Source organism: Nannobrachium achirus (genome assembly GCF_963921795.1).
Source record: "Nannobrachium achirus genome assembly, chromosome: 18".
In the NCBI taxonomy this organism is placed as follows: domain Eukaryota; kingdom Metazoa; phylum Chordata; class Actinopteri; order Myctophiformes; family Myctophidae; genus Nannobrachium; species Nannobrachium achirus.
In genome coordinates, this window is record NC_137825.1 from 39,344,005 (window position 1) to 39,356,927 (window position 12,923).

Below are 12,923 nucleotides of genomic sequence, written 5' to 3' on the forward strand. Positions count from 1 at the left end.
TGGATTGAATCATGATTTTGAAGTCTATTTACTACTTAAGCTTATAAAAACTAAAAAGAAAGTTAGGATATCACATTTTCATAAGAGCATTCCTCTGCTTATCTACATATGAACCTCATAAGACTACTAACCAGCCTATATAGTTAGGGAAAGTAATCTGGGAAATAAATGCTTACCAATAGCTTTCTTCACACATGTGTCAAGGTGTCTGCTATCACCTCTGAATTTGTTCCAACCCAACTCCTTTGGGAAACTCAAAGTACTGTATGTGAGGGGTCAAACTAGTTTTTTTTTCATGATTTTGAATCCATTGCGAGCATTCCTTGGGCTAAAAATGGCCCCCAAAAAACTGAAAACCAAACTCTTAAACCATAGTTTTATGGGGGCCGTTTTAGCCCAAGGGATTTGCTTTTCTAAAACAAATGCTTGCAATGGATTCAGAATGATGAAAAAAAACCTCACATGCTACTTAAAGTATATCTTTTGTATATCTTCCTCTATATTAAAGTAAATGGGACCCCAACGTTGATTGGCTCCCACAAAGTTCCCCAAGAGAGTTAGGTTGGAACATTCAGAGGTAATAGTAGACACCTTTATGAACACATTTGTGAAGAAACCTATAGGTAAGCAATACACATTTATTTCCCAGATTGGTCGAAGATTCTGCCAACTCATTCTGCTATCTCATATAGAAAACAGCTCCACAAGGTATACATTGGGCAGCTTTCAACAACTCAAATGGGAGTTTAGAATGAACACGCATTTCCTAAAGCAGTGGTTGTTAAAGAATATTTGTGTGTGCAGCAGACAGGAAATAACACTCTGACACTCTGACAGGAACTTGTTCCAGCCTGTTTAGGACATAAGGCTTCTTTACTACATAAATGATCCAAGGTCCAGGTAGCACAAATTAAACATTTTGAGAATCACCATGTCATATTATACGTATATACGTATTACACCATATGTCATATATACAAAGTGCTTTGACAAACAATGTTTGATTGAAGCAAATGATTATTTGTTGGGTCAATAAATATATTGCATACAGTGTTGCTTACTGGTGGCTCATAACTGTTGGAAATCAGACTGGCCATAGTATGGAAGAGTACAGTGAATTGTTAAATGACTCACCTTGTTCTATAAACAACAAACACAGTGACGCTCTGTGGGGTGATGCATAGTGTGTGGTGTTATGCTATCTTCAGTGCACCAAATGTAGTCTACAATAGCAGCCACGTTGGGGCACAGGTGTTTTCATTTGTCTTCCACACCAATCAGACAAATTGAAGAACCTGTGTTGGTCCCCAACATGGCAGGTGTAGGACTACATTTGAATATGCCAACACCCAAAACCTATGAGCCTTCAGAATCCGCCCTATAGGAATCTGTGGTCTGCATTCAGACCCCTCTCAAACCTATGCCCAAAAGCAAAGAAAGAAAGAAAGAAAGAAAGAAAAGGTAATCTACACAGTGTTAGGAGGGCATAAATGTGGTGACCAAACTGTCCTTAAACACATTTACCTCACGCCAAATTTAGCCTTAGAACAATAGCCTAGTGAAGTGCATAAACATAATGAGACCCATGCCTAAACCTAAGGTATTGGTGGGCCTAAGTGTTTAATCTAAAATTATGTATTTATTAACTGTAAAATGTTAATAAATGTCTCTTCAACTCTTTAGTAAACAGAAAATAAATGTTTAGGAGGCGGTGGGTTGTACATTTCTTTCAGTCAGAAGAGGAAACCCCACAACGATCAGATTGTGTTACAGTTCCAATTCAGCGCTGCACATTTATTTGGTTAATAACTTCCAACGTCACTGGTTTATTTTGTGTCCTGTATGAGTTTTCTCTCCTGATTGGATGCTAAATGGTATTTTCTGTTAATGGCCGTATAGTGCAGTCACAGTGATACTCAAACTCAGGCCCACAGGCCACTTTCAGCCCATGGCACAATTTTTACTGGCCCACCAATCAATTAATGAATCAATAATAATAATAAAATATAGCTGCAAGCAGCGATAAAGTGTCCAAGGCATAAAAAGCAGGAAAGCAAAAAGGCATCAAGGGAAAGCAAAGAAGAATATCAAAGAAAAACTAGAAGCAGTGTTCTTCCGAACAGGACTCCGGCAGGTCAGGTAGGTTTTTTTTTTGGCCTAGCGGTGACTCTATAATAGGCCAAAGTGAAAAGGGTGCCACGAGTTCTTGGGCCTTTCACGGCAATCGGACGCTGCATGCGGGATTTGAAGCATTTTGTTCCAAAAATGTGTTTTGCAAAAATTGACCCGCTGGTGGCGCTATAACAGGCCAATGTGAGAAGGGTGGCATCTGTTCCTTGGCCTAGTGGGAATGTGTGTGCAAAATCTCACACACATAGCAGGCTGCGTTTGAGACATTTTGTTCAAAAAGGAGCAATCCTGCAAACCTTGGAATTCAATGTTAGCCAATTAGATAGAATATGATATCTGACAAATCCGTCATGATTACATCACTGTAGAGATACTGTGTACTGATTTGTGTGATTTTCGGATAAAATCTGAAGGAGTAATATCGAAGAATGTGTTTTACATACTGTAAGTTGGCCTTCTGGTGGCGCTATAAATGGCAGATGTGAAAAATGCAGGGCACAGGTTTTTCCTTGGCCTCTGGGAAGTGTGCATACAAAGTTTTAAACTAATCGGTGGTTATAGGTAAAAGCACAAATTGGCCTCTACACAACATGTATGCAAAAGACTGTAGGCCTATATGCAACAGACATAAAAAACTGTGACACTATGCACCTGGACAGTTTGATTATGTACTGTACATAGTAAGCCTTGCTGAGCTATGAAGATCATATGAATCGGCACAGCTATGAACCTCATAGGGCAGGAGCCTATCTCCTGTTTCTGTAGCGTAAGGCAACTTGATGTACAAGTACACCCCCTGGACATGACGCTAGCATGTCACAGGTAGTTTCCCCCATTCCAACCCCTGATTCTGAGTTTCAAGCAGGGAGGCACTGGGTAACATTTTTTAGAATCTTTGGTATGACGCGACCGGGGTTTGAACCCAGATCTCCCAGTCTCAGGGAAGACACTCAAACCACTAGGCCACTGAGCTGGTACATGATATCGTTGCAATCCTTGGAAATCACAACATAGGTGTAGACATGACAGTTTGTATTATAATGCTTGTTTCAGGATTTATGATGCAAAATACATTATTTAGTAATGGCGGATATTAAAATACGCATCAAGGGGGGTTGGGGGACATTTTCAGGAAGGCTCCATATCAGACATTGTTCAAGGAACCAAACTGTGAAGTGTACCAAATATCATGGTTTTACGCTTATATAAACCCCAGGCGGGATTCGATCCAACAACCTTCTGCATGAAAGGCATATGCCCTGACCACTACACTAAGCAGCCACAGAATCATATAAACCCCAGGCGGGATTCGATCCAACGACCTTCTGCATGAAAGGCATATGCCCTGACCACTACACTAGGCAGCCACAGAATCTGTTAGCCATGTTTGTTTAAAAAAAATGTTCTATGTAGGCTGAGTGCCTTGATTTTATTGATTTCTTTTTTATATTTTGGAGGCTTGGGGTGAAATCAATCTACTATGCACCTGGACAGTTTGATGATGTACATAGTAAGCCTTGCTGAGCTATGAAGACCATATGAATCGGCCAGGCTATGAATCTCATAGGGCAGGAGCCTATCTCCTGTTTCTGTAGCGTAAGGTAACTTGTTGTACAAGTACACCCCCTGGACATGACGCTAGTATGTCGCAGGGAGTTACCCCCAATCCAACCCTAGATGTTGAGTTTCAAGCAGGGAGGAACTGGGTCCCATTTTTTAGAATCTTTGGTATGACATGACCCGGGTTTGAACCCAGATCTCCCAGTCTCAGGGCAGACACTCAAACCACTAGACCACTGAGCAGGTACATGGTATCATTGCAATCCTTGGAAATCACAACATAGGTGTAGACATGACAGTTTGTATTATAATGCTTGTTTCAGGTTTCAGGATTTATGTCATGGTTTTATGCTTATACAAGCCCCAGGTGGGATTCGATCCAACGAGCTTCTGCATGTAAGGCATGTGCCCTGACCACTACACTAGGCAGCCACAGGATCTGTTAACCATGTTTGTTTAAAAAAAAAGTTTCATGTAGGCTGAGTGCCTTGATTTTATTGATTTCTTTTTTATATTTTGGAGGCTTGGGGTGAAATCAATCTGAGTAAATGTAATCTGAGTATTTCTGACATTTTCGAGTGATCATATTTTCTTTTACTCAAAACGGCCGGTAGAGAAGGGCTCATTTTAAACATGAACGTGATCTGGAGTTAGATCAGACGTGTCAACATTAAAGAGTTTGACATACGCACATGCCATGGGCATCCAGGATGTTAACATCAACTCTACCCAACGTGGGGTTCGAACTCACAACCATTCGAATATCAGGCACAGGCACTGACCACTACACTACGGCAGTCACACATAATGGACCTGTCATTTAAAAAAAAAGAAAAGAAAAAAAAAAGTTTCATGTAATGTACTTGACGCCTTCTTTCAAAATGATATAGCGCCCCCCTTTGGCCAATTGGGGTAAGATTGGTTTCAGTGATATTTGGACTAACCCTCTATAGTAGTTCATCATGAAATTTTACTTTGCATGTATGTTTTAGAGGCAGAAGAATAATTTGCATAAGACTTGCAATGTTGATTGAATTATTAAAAAAGCATGTTTCAATTTAAAAGAAATCCGATCTGACAGATCTTTAGATATTGGTCCAAAGTTCATGTAAAAAAAGTTCCGTGCACGTGACGCGAAAGTTCCGGAATAAAAGCGGGTTTAAGTGTTTTACAAACTGCTCAAAATTTCGGAAAATCTAAGGGCGGAGCTTACTTAACAAAGACACAGATGTCTTCCGCTTGAGTCAAGGCACGCGTGTAAGCAAGTTGCATGTCTTCAAACGAAACGAGGCATGACTTATGCCCCTTTAAAGTTTGAGTTTTCAGACGCTTCGTATAGCGCCCCCCTTTGGCCAATTGGAGTAAGATTGCTTTCAGTGATATTTGGACTAACCCTCTACATATTTGCCAAATGCCATGAACGTGTCACTTTGCATGTATGATTTAGAGGCAGAAGAATAATTTGCATAAAACTGCAACATTGAGTGAATTATTAAAAAATAATGTTTCGCTTTAAAGAAAATCCGGCCGCTGTGCGATGACCGTGTTGGTCCAAAGTTCAAGTAAAAAAAGTTTCGCGCACGTTGCGCGAAAATCCCAGGAGGAGATAGATTTTGACTGTTTTTCATATAATTCAAAATTGTGGGAGAAGTAAAGGTCAGAGGTCAAAAGTCAGAGCGTAAAAGTTGTTCGGCATGAGGAGACGCATAAGTGTATACAGGTTTCATTGCTGTACCTGAAACAGGGCATGAGCTACACCTGTTCAAAGTTGGCATTTTCAAAGGCTTCCTACAGCGCCACCCTTTGGCCGATTGTTGCGAGCTTCGCGTTTTAGCCGTTTGGCATAGTCCTCTGCCATACTGCCGAGTTTCGTAAAAAGCGACTGCACAGTCTAGCCGCTAGAGAAAAAGTGGCGGAATAATAATAATAGTGCTGAAGTCCAATATCAATAAGTGGCCTTCGGGCACTTCGTGCCTTGGCCACTAAAAAAAGCCTAATTGCATCACTATTACATGAATAATCATCCAGGAAGGGTAAAAATTCAGTGCAGCAGCAAAGGTGCAAGATGAGCCTTAGCAAGCACCGAAAAGTTAATGGCAAGAACCGGCACTTTAACCCAAACTGGACGGATGCTTTGGCTTTCATTTTACCATCTCATGCAAATGTAATACCACTATGTTTAATTTACCAGAAAACAGTGTCAGTTGTTAAGATAGACAATACATAAGGCGACAGTATAGTTGTCATTTTATCAACTGGCCCCTGGCCCCTTGCCATTTTTGTAATGTGGCCCACAGGCTCAGCTATTTGAGTATCCCTGGTATAGTGCATCATGGTCATCTAGTGTTTAACCTGAGTGCATGACCATATAGTGGAAAACTAACAAGAGCACTCATTGATCCCCACTTTGACTATGGAGTCCACGTATACCGGCACCTTAAAGGCCCTCAAAACAAGGCTCCAAACAGCCCAAAACAAACTAATTAGGCTTTTGCTTAACCTTCCATCTCGGGCTCAAAGAGCTTGGTGTTTAAGATACACTACACCACTAAGATACCCATGTACCTGACAAGGTACATCAAGGATGTTCACAATTACAACACCAGAGGCAGCTCCACAGATCATGTCCAACCCAGATTTGGCACTAAAAAAAGGGTCAAATGCGTTCTAATGCTATGCCGCTAAAATGTGGAACGCCCTACAGAAGGCACAAGGAATGTAAATCCCTATAGGCCTACCTTCCTTTAAAATGGCACTGAAAGGCCACTCGAAAGCTACTTGAAACTTGTAAATGAAAACAAAGCCTACAGTATTACCTCCCCCTGACCTTTCTATTGTAATTACCATTTATTATGCATTGTTTGTTACACCTATTTTGCTGATGATATTTCTACATGGTACTGTGTTCTATCTGTCTGTTGATCAATGTGAGTTTAGAAAAAGGATCTCAATTGAAACACACCTTTTCCTATGCAAACTTCTAACAGTCTTCAATCAATCAATCAAATGGCAACCTCAGCACCACTTAGAATGTATGTAGAGTGATATCGCCATCTACTGATATAACATGTGAACTGACAATTTCTAACATCAAGTTCAGTAGCCCATATCCTATGTAGAGTTCTAGAAGTGAATGTACCATTACTTGCAAATGAATCTTCTTTATATATTGACAAGATGAGAGGAAAGTCACTAAGAGAAATAACTGAGTTCAAAGTCAAATTTATTGATTTGTTAAATTCCAGGTAATGACACTGATGGATTAAGGCTGTAATTTTATCCCTGAGCAAGATAGCCCTTGTGGTAAATTGCAACTAGGCCGGCTGTATAACACTAATTTTGTTTGTGAACTGTGAAAGGAAAAATAAAACTTACAGTGCAGTGCAGAAAACAATTTAACTCAATTTAACTCTCAAAACCTTGTTGCATTACATCATGACAAACAACATATTCCAATGTTTTATAAAAACACTCATTTCATTAGACAAATATTTATAGACAGAACACACATAAGAATTGATTGAAAACCAGATACAAAATGAAACAATATAGGTAATATTGTCCAGAATTAAACATGTATTGCAAATAAATAGTTGTCTTCTCATTCTTTTGTTGTCTTCTTCAGTTTATTCTTTAGCTCAGACATCAGTGGATTTCCAAACCTGTTGAAACAGTGCAAAACATGTAAGAAACATTAAATGCCAAATGTATGAATAAACTAATAATATCATAGTTATATAACTCATTTAGAAAACTTTTTTCTTTCTTCTTTTTTTTTTAAATCTATTTTAATCATAAGTTATACCCTGGCTGTCTTGGGGGCATCCATTTAGGTTTGTGTTCGGCCACGTCTTGCCTTGGAGAGCCATAATTCACTTCCTGCTTTGTCTCAGTCTCTATCTGTTGAGCAATGAACAAGAACAAAGATAATTCAATACAAAACATGTCATTGAAATGTATACTTCTGCTCACATGGAAGACAAAATGTTACCTGTGGGCAGTCTCCTGTGAGATTTTCCTCTCTCGATACATTTGTCTTTTTTAAAACAGGGAAATCAGCTCCAAATCCTGAAACATAAATGGGCACTGGATCATTTATTTGATTATGAATAAAAATGTGGCATGGTAGAATCAAAGAATACACACAGACACAACAGGTAGTTCATGACAACTGGCTTACCGGGCAGTTTTATTCCAACACCCAAGCCTCCCATGGGCACACCTGCAAGGCGTTTCATAGGAAGACGTCCAGAGGGTTTTGAAGGAGTGGGTTCCACAGAAGGCATCTGTAGAAGGGCACGGGGGTCCTTTGGTGGTCTTACATGAGGATTTTTAATGGCAATTCTTGTCTTTTGGGGAGTGAAGTCCAATGCATTAAACTGCAATAGCAAATAAAAACATTATGTTTATTGTGGAATAATGTATTCTCTACACATGTATGATTGATTAATCTGTTTACCTCAAGCTGGTCACCAGGTGTTGGTAGGGGCGAGGCCAGTTCCTCTGCATTGTCTGCTGTGCTCAACTCTTGATCCTGGCCTTCTAAACATGTCTTCTTGTGCAAATCAGATTCTGTCAAAATCCTTCCCTCCAACACCACCACTGGCCCAGGAGAGACATCATTCACTTCTAGCTTTGTCTCTGTCTCTTTCTGTTGAGCAAGCACATCTACAGTATAATTCAATTCAAAACATGACATGGAAATGTTTTCTGCTCACATGAAAGACAAAAAGTTAATAAAAACCTGAAGGCAGTCTTGTATGCGAGTTTCCTCTCTCGACACATTTGTCTTTTTTAAAACAGGGAAACCAGCTCCAAATCCTGAAACACAAAGTGGCACTGGATCATTGATAGATTATGAAGTAAAATTTGGCACAGCAGAATCAAAGAATGCACACACACAACAGGTATTTCATGAATCATGAGCCCTTTACAACTGACTCACCAGGCAGTTTTATTCCAATGCCCAAGCCTCCCATGGGTACAGCTGTAAGGCCTTTTATTGGAAGATGTCCAGAGGGTTTTGAAAGAGTGGGTTCCACAGAGGGCATCTGTAGAAGGGCACGGGGGTCCTTTGGTGGTCTTACATGAGGATTCTTAATGGCAATTCTTGTCTTTTGGGGAGTGAAGTCCAACGCATTAAACTGCAATGGCAACAGAAATAAAAACATTACGTTCATTGTGGAATAATGCGTTCTCTATACATGTATGATTGAATACATCAGTTTAATCGAGTAATGGTACCTCAAGCTGGTCACCAGGTGTTGGTAGGGGTGTGGCCAGTTCCTCTGCATCGTCTGCTGTGCTCAACTCAGCAGGTGAAGATGCTGCTTTCCTCCCAGAATGTGCTTTGTCCAGAACATCACACACTTGATCCTGGTCTTCTAAACATGTCTTCTTATGCAAATCAGATTCTGTCAAAATCCTTCTCTCCAACACCACCACTGGCCCAGGAGAAACATCATTCACGTATAGGTTTGTCTCTGTCTCTTTCTGTTGAGCAAGTACATCTACAGTATAATTCAATTCAAAACATGACATGGAAATGTTTTCTGCTCAAATGAAAGACCAAAAGTTAATAAAAACCTGAAGGCAGTCTTGTGTGCGATTTTCCTCTCTCGACACATTTGTCTTTTTTAAAACAGGGAAACCAGCTCCAAATCCTGAAACACAAAGTGGCACTGGATCATTGATAGATTATGGATTAAAATATGGCACAGCAGAATCAAAGAATGCACACACAAAACAGGTAGCTCATGAGTCATGAGCCCTTTAAAGCAGCTGACTTACCAGGCAGTTTTATTCCCATGCCCAAGCCTCCCATGGGTACAGCTGTATGGCCTTTCATAGGAAGATGTCCAGACGTTTTCGGAGGAGTGGGTTCCACAGAGGGCATCTGTACAAGAGCGCAGGGATCTTTTGGTGGTCTTACATGAGGATTCTTAATGGCAATTATTGTCTTTTGGGAGTGAGCAATGGACAAGTAAATCTATAATTCAATACAAAACATGACATGGAAATGTTTTCTGCTCACATGAAAGACCAAAAGTTAATAAAAACCTGAGGGCTGTCTTCTGTGCGATTTCCCTCTCTCGACACATTTGTCTTTTTTAAGACCGGGAAACCAGCTCCAAACCCTGAAACACAAAGTGGCACTGTATCATGTTTTTGTTTTGTTTAGTTTTTCTTCTTTTTCTCCCCAATTTAGTTGTTATTCTTATGAATCCTTCACAGCAGAATCAAAGAATGCACACACACACACACACACACACACACACACACACACACACACACACACACACACACACACACACACACACACACACACACACACACACACGCGCACACACACACACACACACAACAGGTAGTTGAGTCAAAGGAAAGGGCTCATGAGTCATGAGCCCTTTCCTACAACTGACTCACCAGGCAGTTTTATTCCAATGCCCATGCCTCCCATGGGTACAGCTGTAAGGCCTTTTATTGGAAGATGTCCAGAGGGTTTTGAAAGAGTGGGTTCCACAGAGGGCATCTGTAGAAGGGCACGGGGGTCCTTTGGTGGTCTTACATGAGGATTCTTAATGGCAATTCTTGTCTTTTGGGGAGTGAAGTCCAACGCATTAAACTGCAATGGCAACAGAAATAAAAACATTACGTTCATTGTGGAATAATGCGTTCTCTATACATGTATGATTGAATACATCAGTTTAATCGAGTAATGGTACCTCAAGCTGGTCACCAGGTGTTGGTAGGGGTGTGGCCAGTTCCTCTGCATCGTCTGCTGTGCTCAACTCAACAGGTGAAGATGCTGCTTTCCTCCCAGAATGTGCTTTGTCCAGAACATCACACACTTGATCCTGGTCTTCTAAACATGTCTTCTTGTGCAAATCAGATTCTGTCAAAACCCTTTCCTCCAACACCGCCACTGGCCCAGGAGAGACATCATTCACGTCTAGCTTTGTCTCTGTCTCTTTCTGTTGAGCAAGTACATCTACAGTATAATTCAATTCAAAACATGACATGGAAATGTTTTCTGCTCAAATGAAAGACAAAAATGCAATAAAAACCTGAAGGCAGTCTTGTGGGTGTTTCTCCTCTTGTCTCGACACATTTGTCTTTTTTAAAACAGGGAAACCAGCTCCAAATCCTGAAACATAAAGTAACACTGGATCATTGATAGATTTTGAAGTAAAATTTGGCACAGCAGAATCAAAGAACGCACACAAAACAGGTATTTCATGAGTCATGAGCTCTTTCAACTGACTTACCAGGCAGTTTTATTCCAATACCCAAGCCTCCCATGGGTACAGCTGTAAGACCTTTCATTGGAAGATGTCCAGACGGTTTCGGAGGAGTGGGTTCCACAGAGGGCATCTGTACAAGAGCGCGGGGATCTTTGGGTGGTCTTACGAGAGGATTCTTAATGGCGATTCTTGTCTTTTGGGGAGTGAAGTCCAACTGCAATGGCAACAGAAATAAAAACATTATGTTTATTGTGGAAAATAATGTGTACGGTATGTATGATTGAATACATCTGTTTAATCAAGTAATGGTACCTCAAGCTGGTCACCAGGTGTTGGTAGGGGTGTGGACAGTTCCTCTGCATCGTCTGCTGTGCTCAACTCAACAGGTGAAGATGCTGCTTTCCTCCCAGAATGTGCTTTGTCCAGAACATCACACACTTGATCCTGGCCTTCTAAACATGTCTTCTTGTGCAAATCAGATTCTGTCAAAGTCCTAATTCCCTCCAACACCACCACTGGCCCAGGAGAGACATCATTCACTTTTGTCTCTGTCTTTTTCTGTTGAGCAAAGTAAATCTATAATTCAATACAAAACATGACATGACATGGACATTTTTTCTGCTCACATGAAAGACCAAAAGTTGATAAAAACCTGAGAGCTGTCTTCTGTGCTATTTTCCTCTCCCGAGACATTTGTCTTTTTAAAGACAGATCCTGAAAAACAAAGTGGCACTGGATCATTTATGTTTTTTCCCCAATTTTGTTGGTATTCCAATTGATTCCTCCCCACACAAATTTCTGTGTTGCCACTGCTGTTGTATCGTACTGACTCACCTGCCGGTGAGGAGCCCCTACCAGGACGACGTAGAGCATTCGTCCTTCTCCTCCGTGCTGGATCATTTATATATTATGAATTAGAATTTGGCACAGCAGAATCAAAGAATGCTCAAAACAGGTATTTCATGAGTCATGAGCCCTTTCCTACAACTGACTTACCAGGCAGTTTTATTCCAGTGTCCAAGCCTCCCATGGGTACAGCTGTAAGGCCTTTCATTGGAAGATGTCCAGAGGGTTTCGGAGGAGTGGGTTCCACAGAGGGAATCTGTACAAGAGTGTGGGGATCCTTTTGTGGTAATGCATGAGGATTCTTAATGGCAATTCTTCTTCTTCTTCTGAAGTCCAACTGAAATGGCAGAAACAGAAATAAAAAATATTAGGTTTATTATGGAATAATGTGTATGTATGATTGAATACATCTGTTTAATAGAGAAATGGTACCTCAAGCTGGTCACCAGGTGTTGGTAGAGGCGAGGCCAGTTCCTCTGCATTGTCTGCAGTGCTCAACTCAACAGGTGAAGCAGCTGCTTTCCTCCCAGAAAGAGCTTCCGGAACGCCACACAGTTGATCCTGGCCTTCTAAACATGTATTTTTGTGCAAATAATATTCTATCCTACCCTCTAACACCACCACTGGCTCACTTCCTTGCCCAAGAACCTCAGACTCTGCTTCCTGTGATTTGTATGCTTTTCCTGAATGAACCGCTTTCATTTCATCAGTTACGTTCAGCACAATTGCCCCAAAAGGTTTGTCTTCAGTGTTTACAGCCTCACCTTGAAAAAGAGCACATGTATTCGTCTGTGATATGTCCTCCTCCATTCCTTTAGATATCTCCCAGTTAGTTTTTTCTTGTAGGTCAGAGTCTGACATTTCGGGATCAATAACCTGTAATTCAGTTTCGGTCCCCATGAGTTTGACAATGTCTGTCTCTCCGTTTTCTTGAGATTGATATGACAATTCATCCTCCCTGGCCTCAGATGAAACAGTTGTTGCATCATATATATTCTTTAGAAACCCAGTCTGCATGTGTATTGTATGTGTGGACCAGTCCTCTTGAACACATGACTCTTGTGTCTCATCTGCTCCCTTCATATCTCCATCCTCAATTTCAGGTGATTTGACAGACAGAGCAGAGATGGCAAATTCTGACAT

The 12,923-nt window shown here is 40.8% G+C and overlaps 1 protein-coding gene across 1 annotated transcript; it reads right to left on the minus strand.

Moving 5' to 3' along the window:
• Positions 1-7,153: 7,153 nt before the first annotated feature.
• LOC308303242 (uncharacterized protein) lies at positions 7,154-10,209 on the minus strand. Its single transcript, XM_080747569.1, has 12 exons — positions 10,117-10,209; positions 9,751-9,827; positions 9,481-9,586; positions 9,277-9,353; positions 8,935-9,183; positions 8,636-8,834; positions 8,435-8,511; positions 8,150-8,341; positions 7,871-8,069; positions 7,682-7,758; positions 7,496-7,590; positions 7,154-7,352 (listed from the first exon to the last, which is right to left on the minus strand). The coding sequence occupies exons 1-12, from the start codon at positions 10,148-10,150 to the stop codon at positions 7,292-7,294; spliced, it is 1,443 nt and encodes a 480-aa protein (XP_080603695.1). The 5' UTR covers positions 10,151-10,209; the 3' UTR covers positions 7,154-7,291.
• Positions 10,210-12,923: the final 2,714 nt, after the last annotated feature.

Excerpts from the sequence above, each read along its gene's own strand:
- LOC308303242 (XM_080747569.1), bottom strand. The coding sequence starts at position 10,150 with ATGGGAGGCATGGGCATTGGAATAAAACTGCCTG. Across the intron at positions 9,828-10,116 it reads CATTGGAATAAAACTGCCTG|GGTTTGGAGCTGGTTTCCCG; the intron begins GTGAGTCAGTTG and ends TTTGTGTTTCAG. Across the intron at positions 8,342-8,434 it reads GCATACAAGACTGCCTTCAG|AAAGAGACAGAGACAAAGCT; the intron begins GTTTTTATTAAC and ends CTTGCTCAACAG.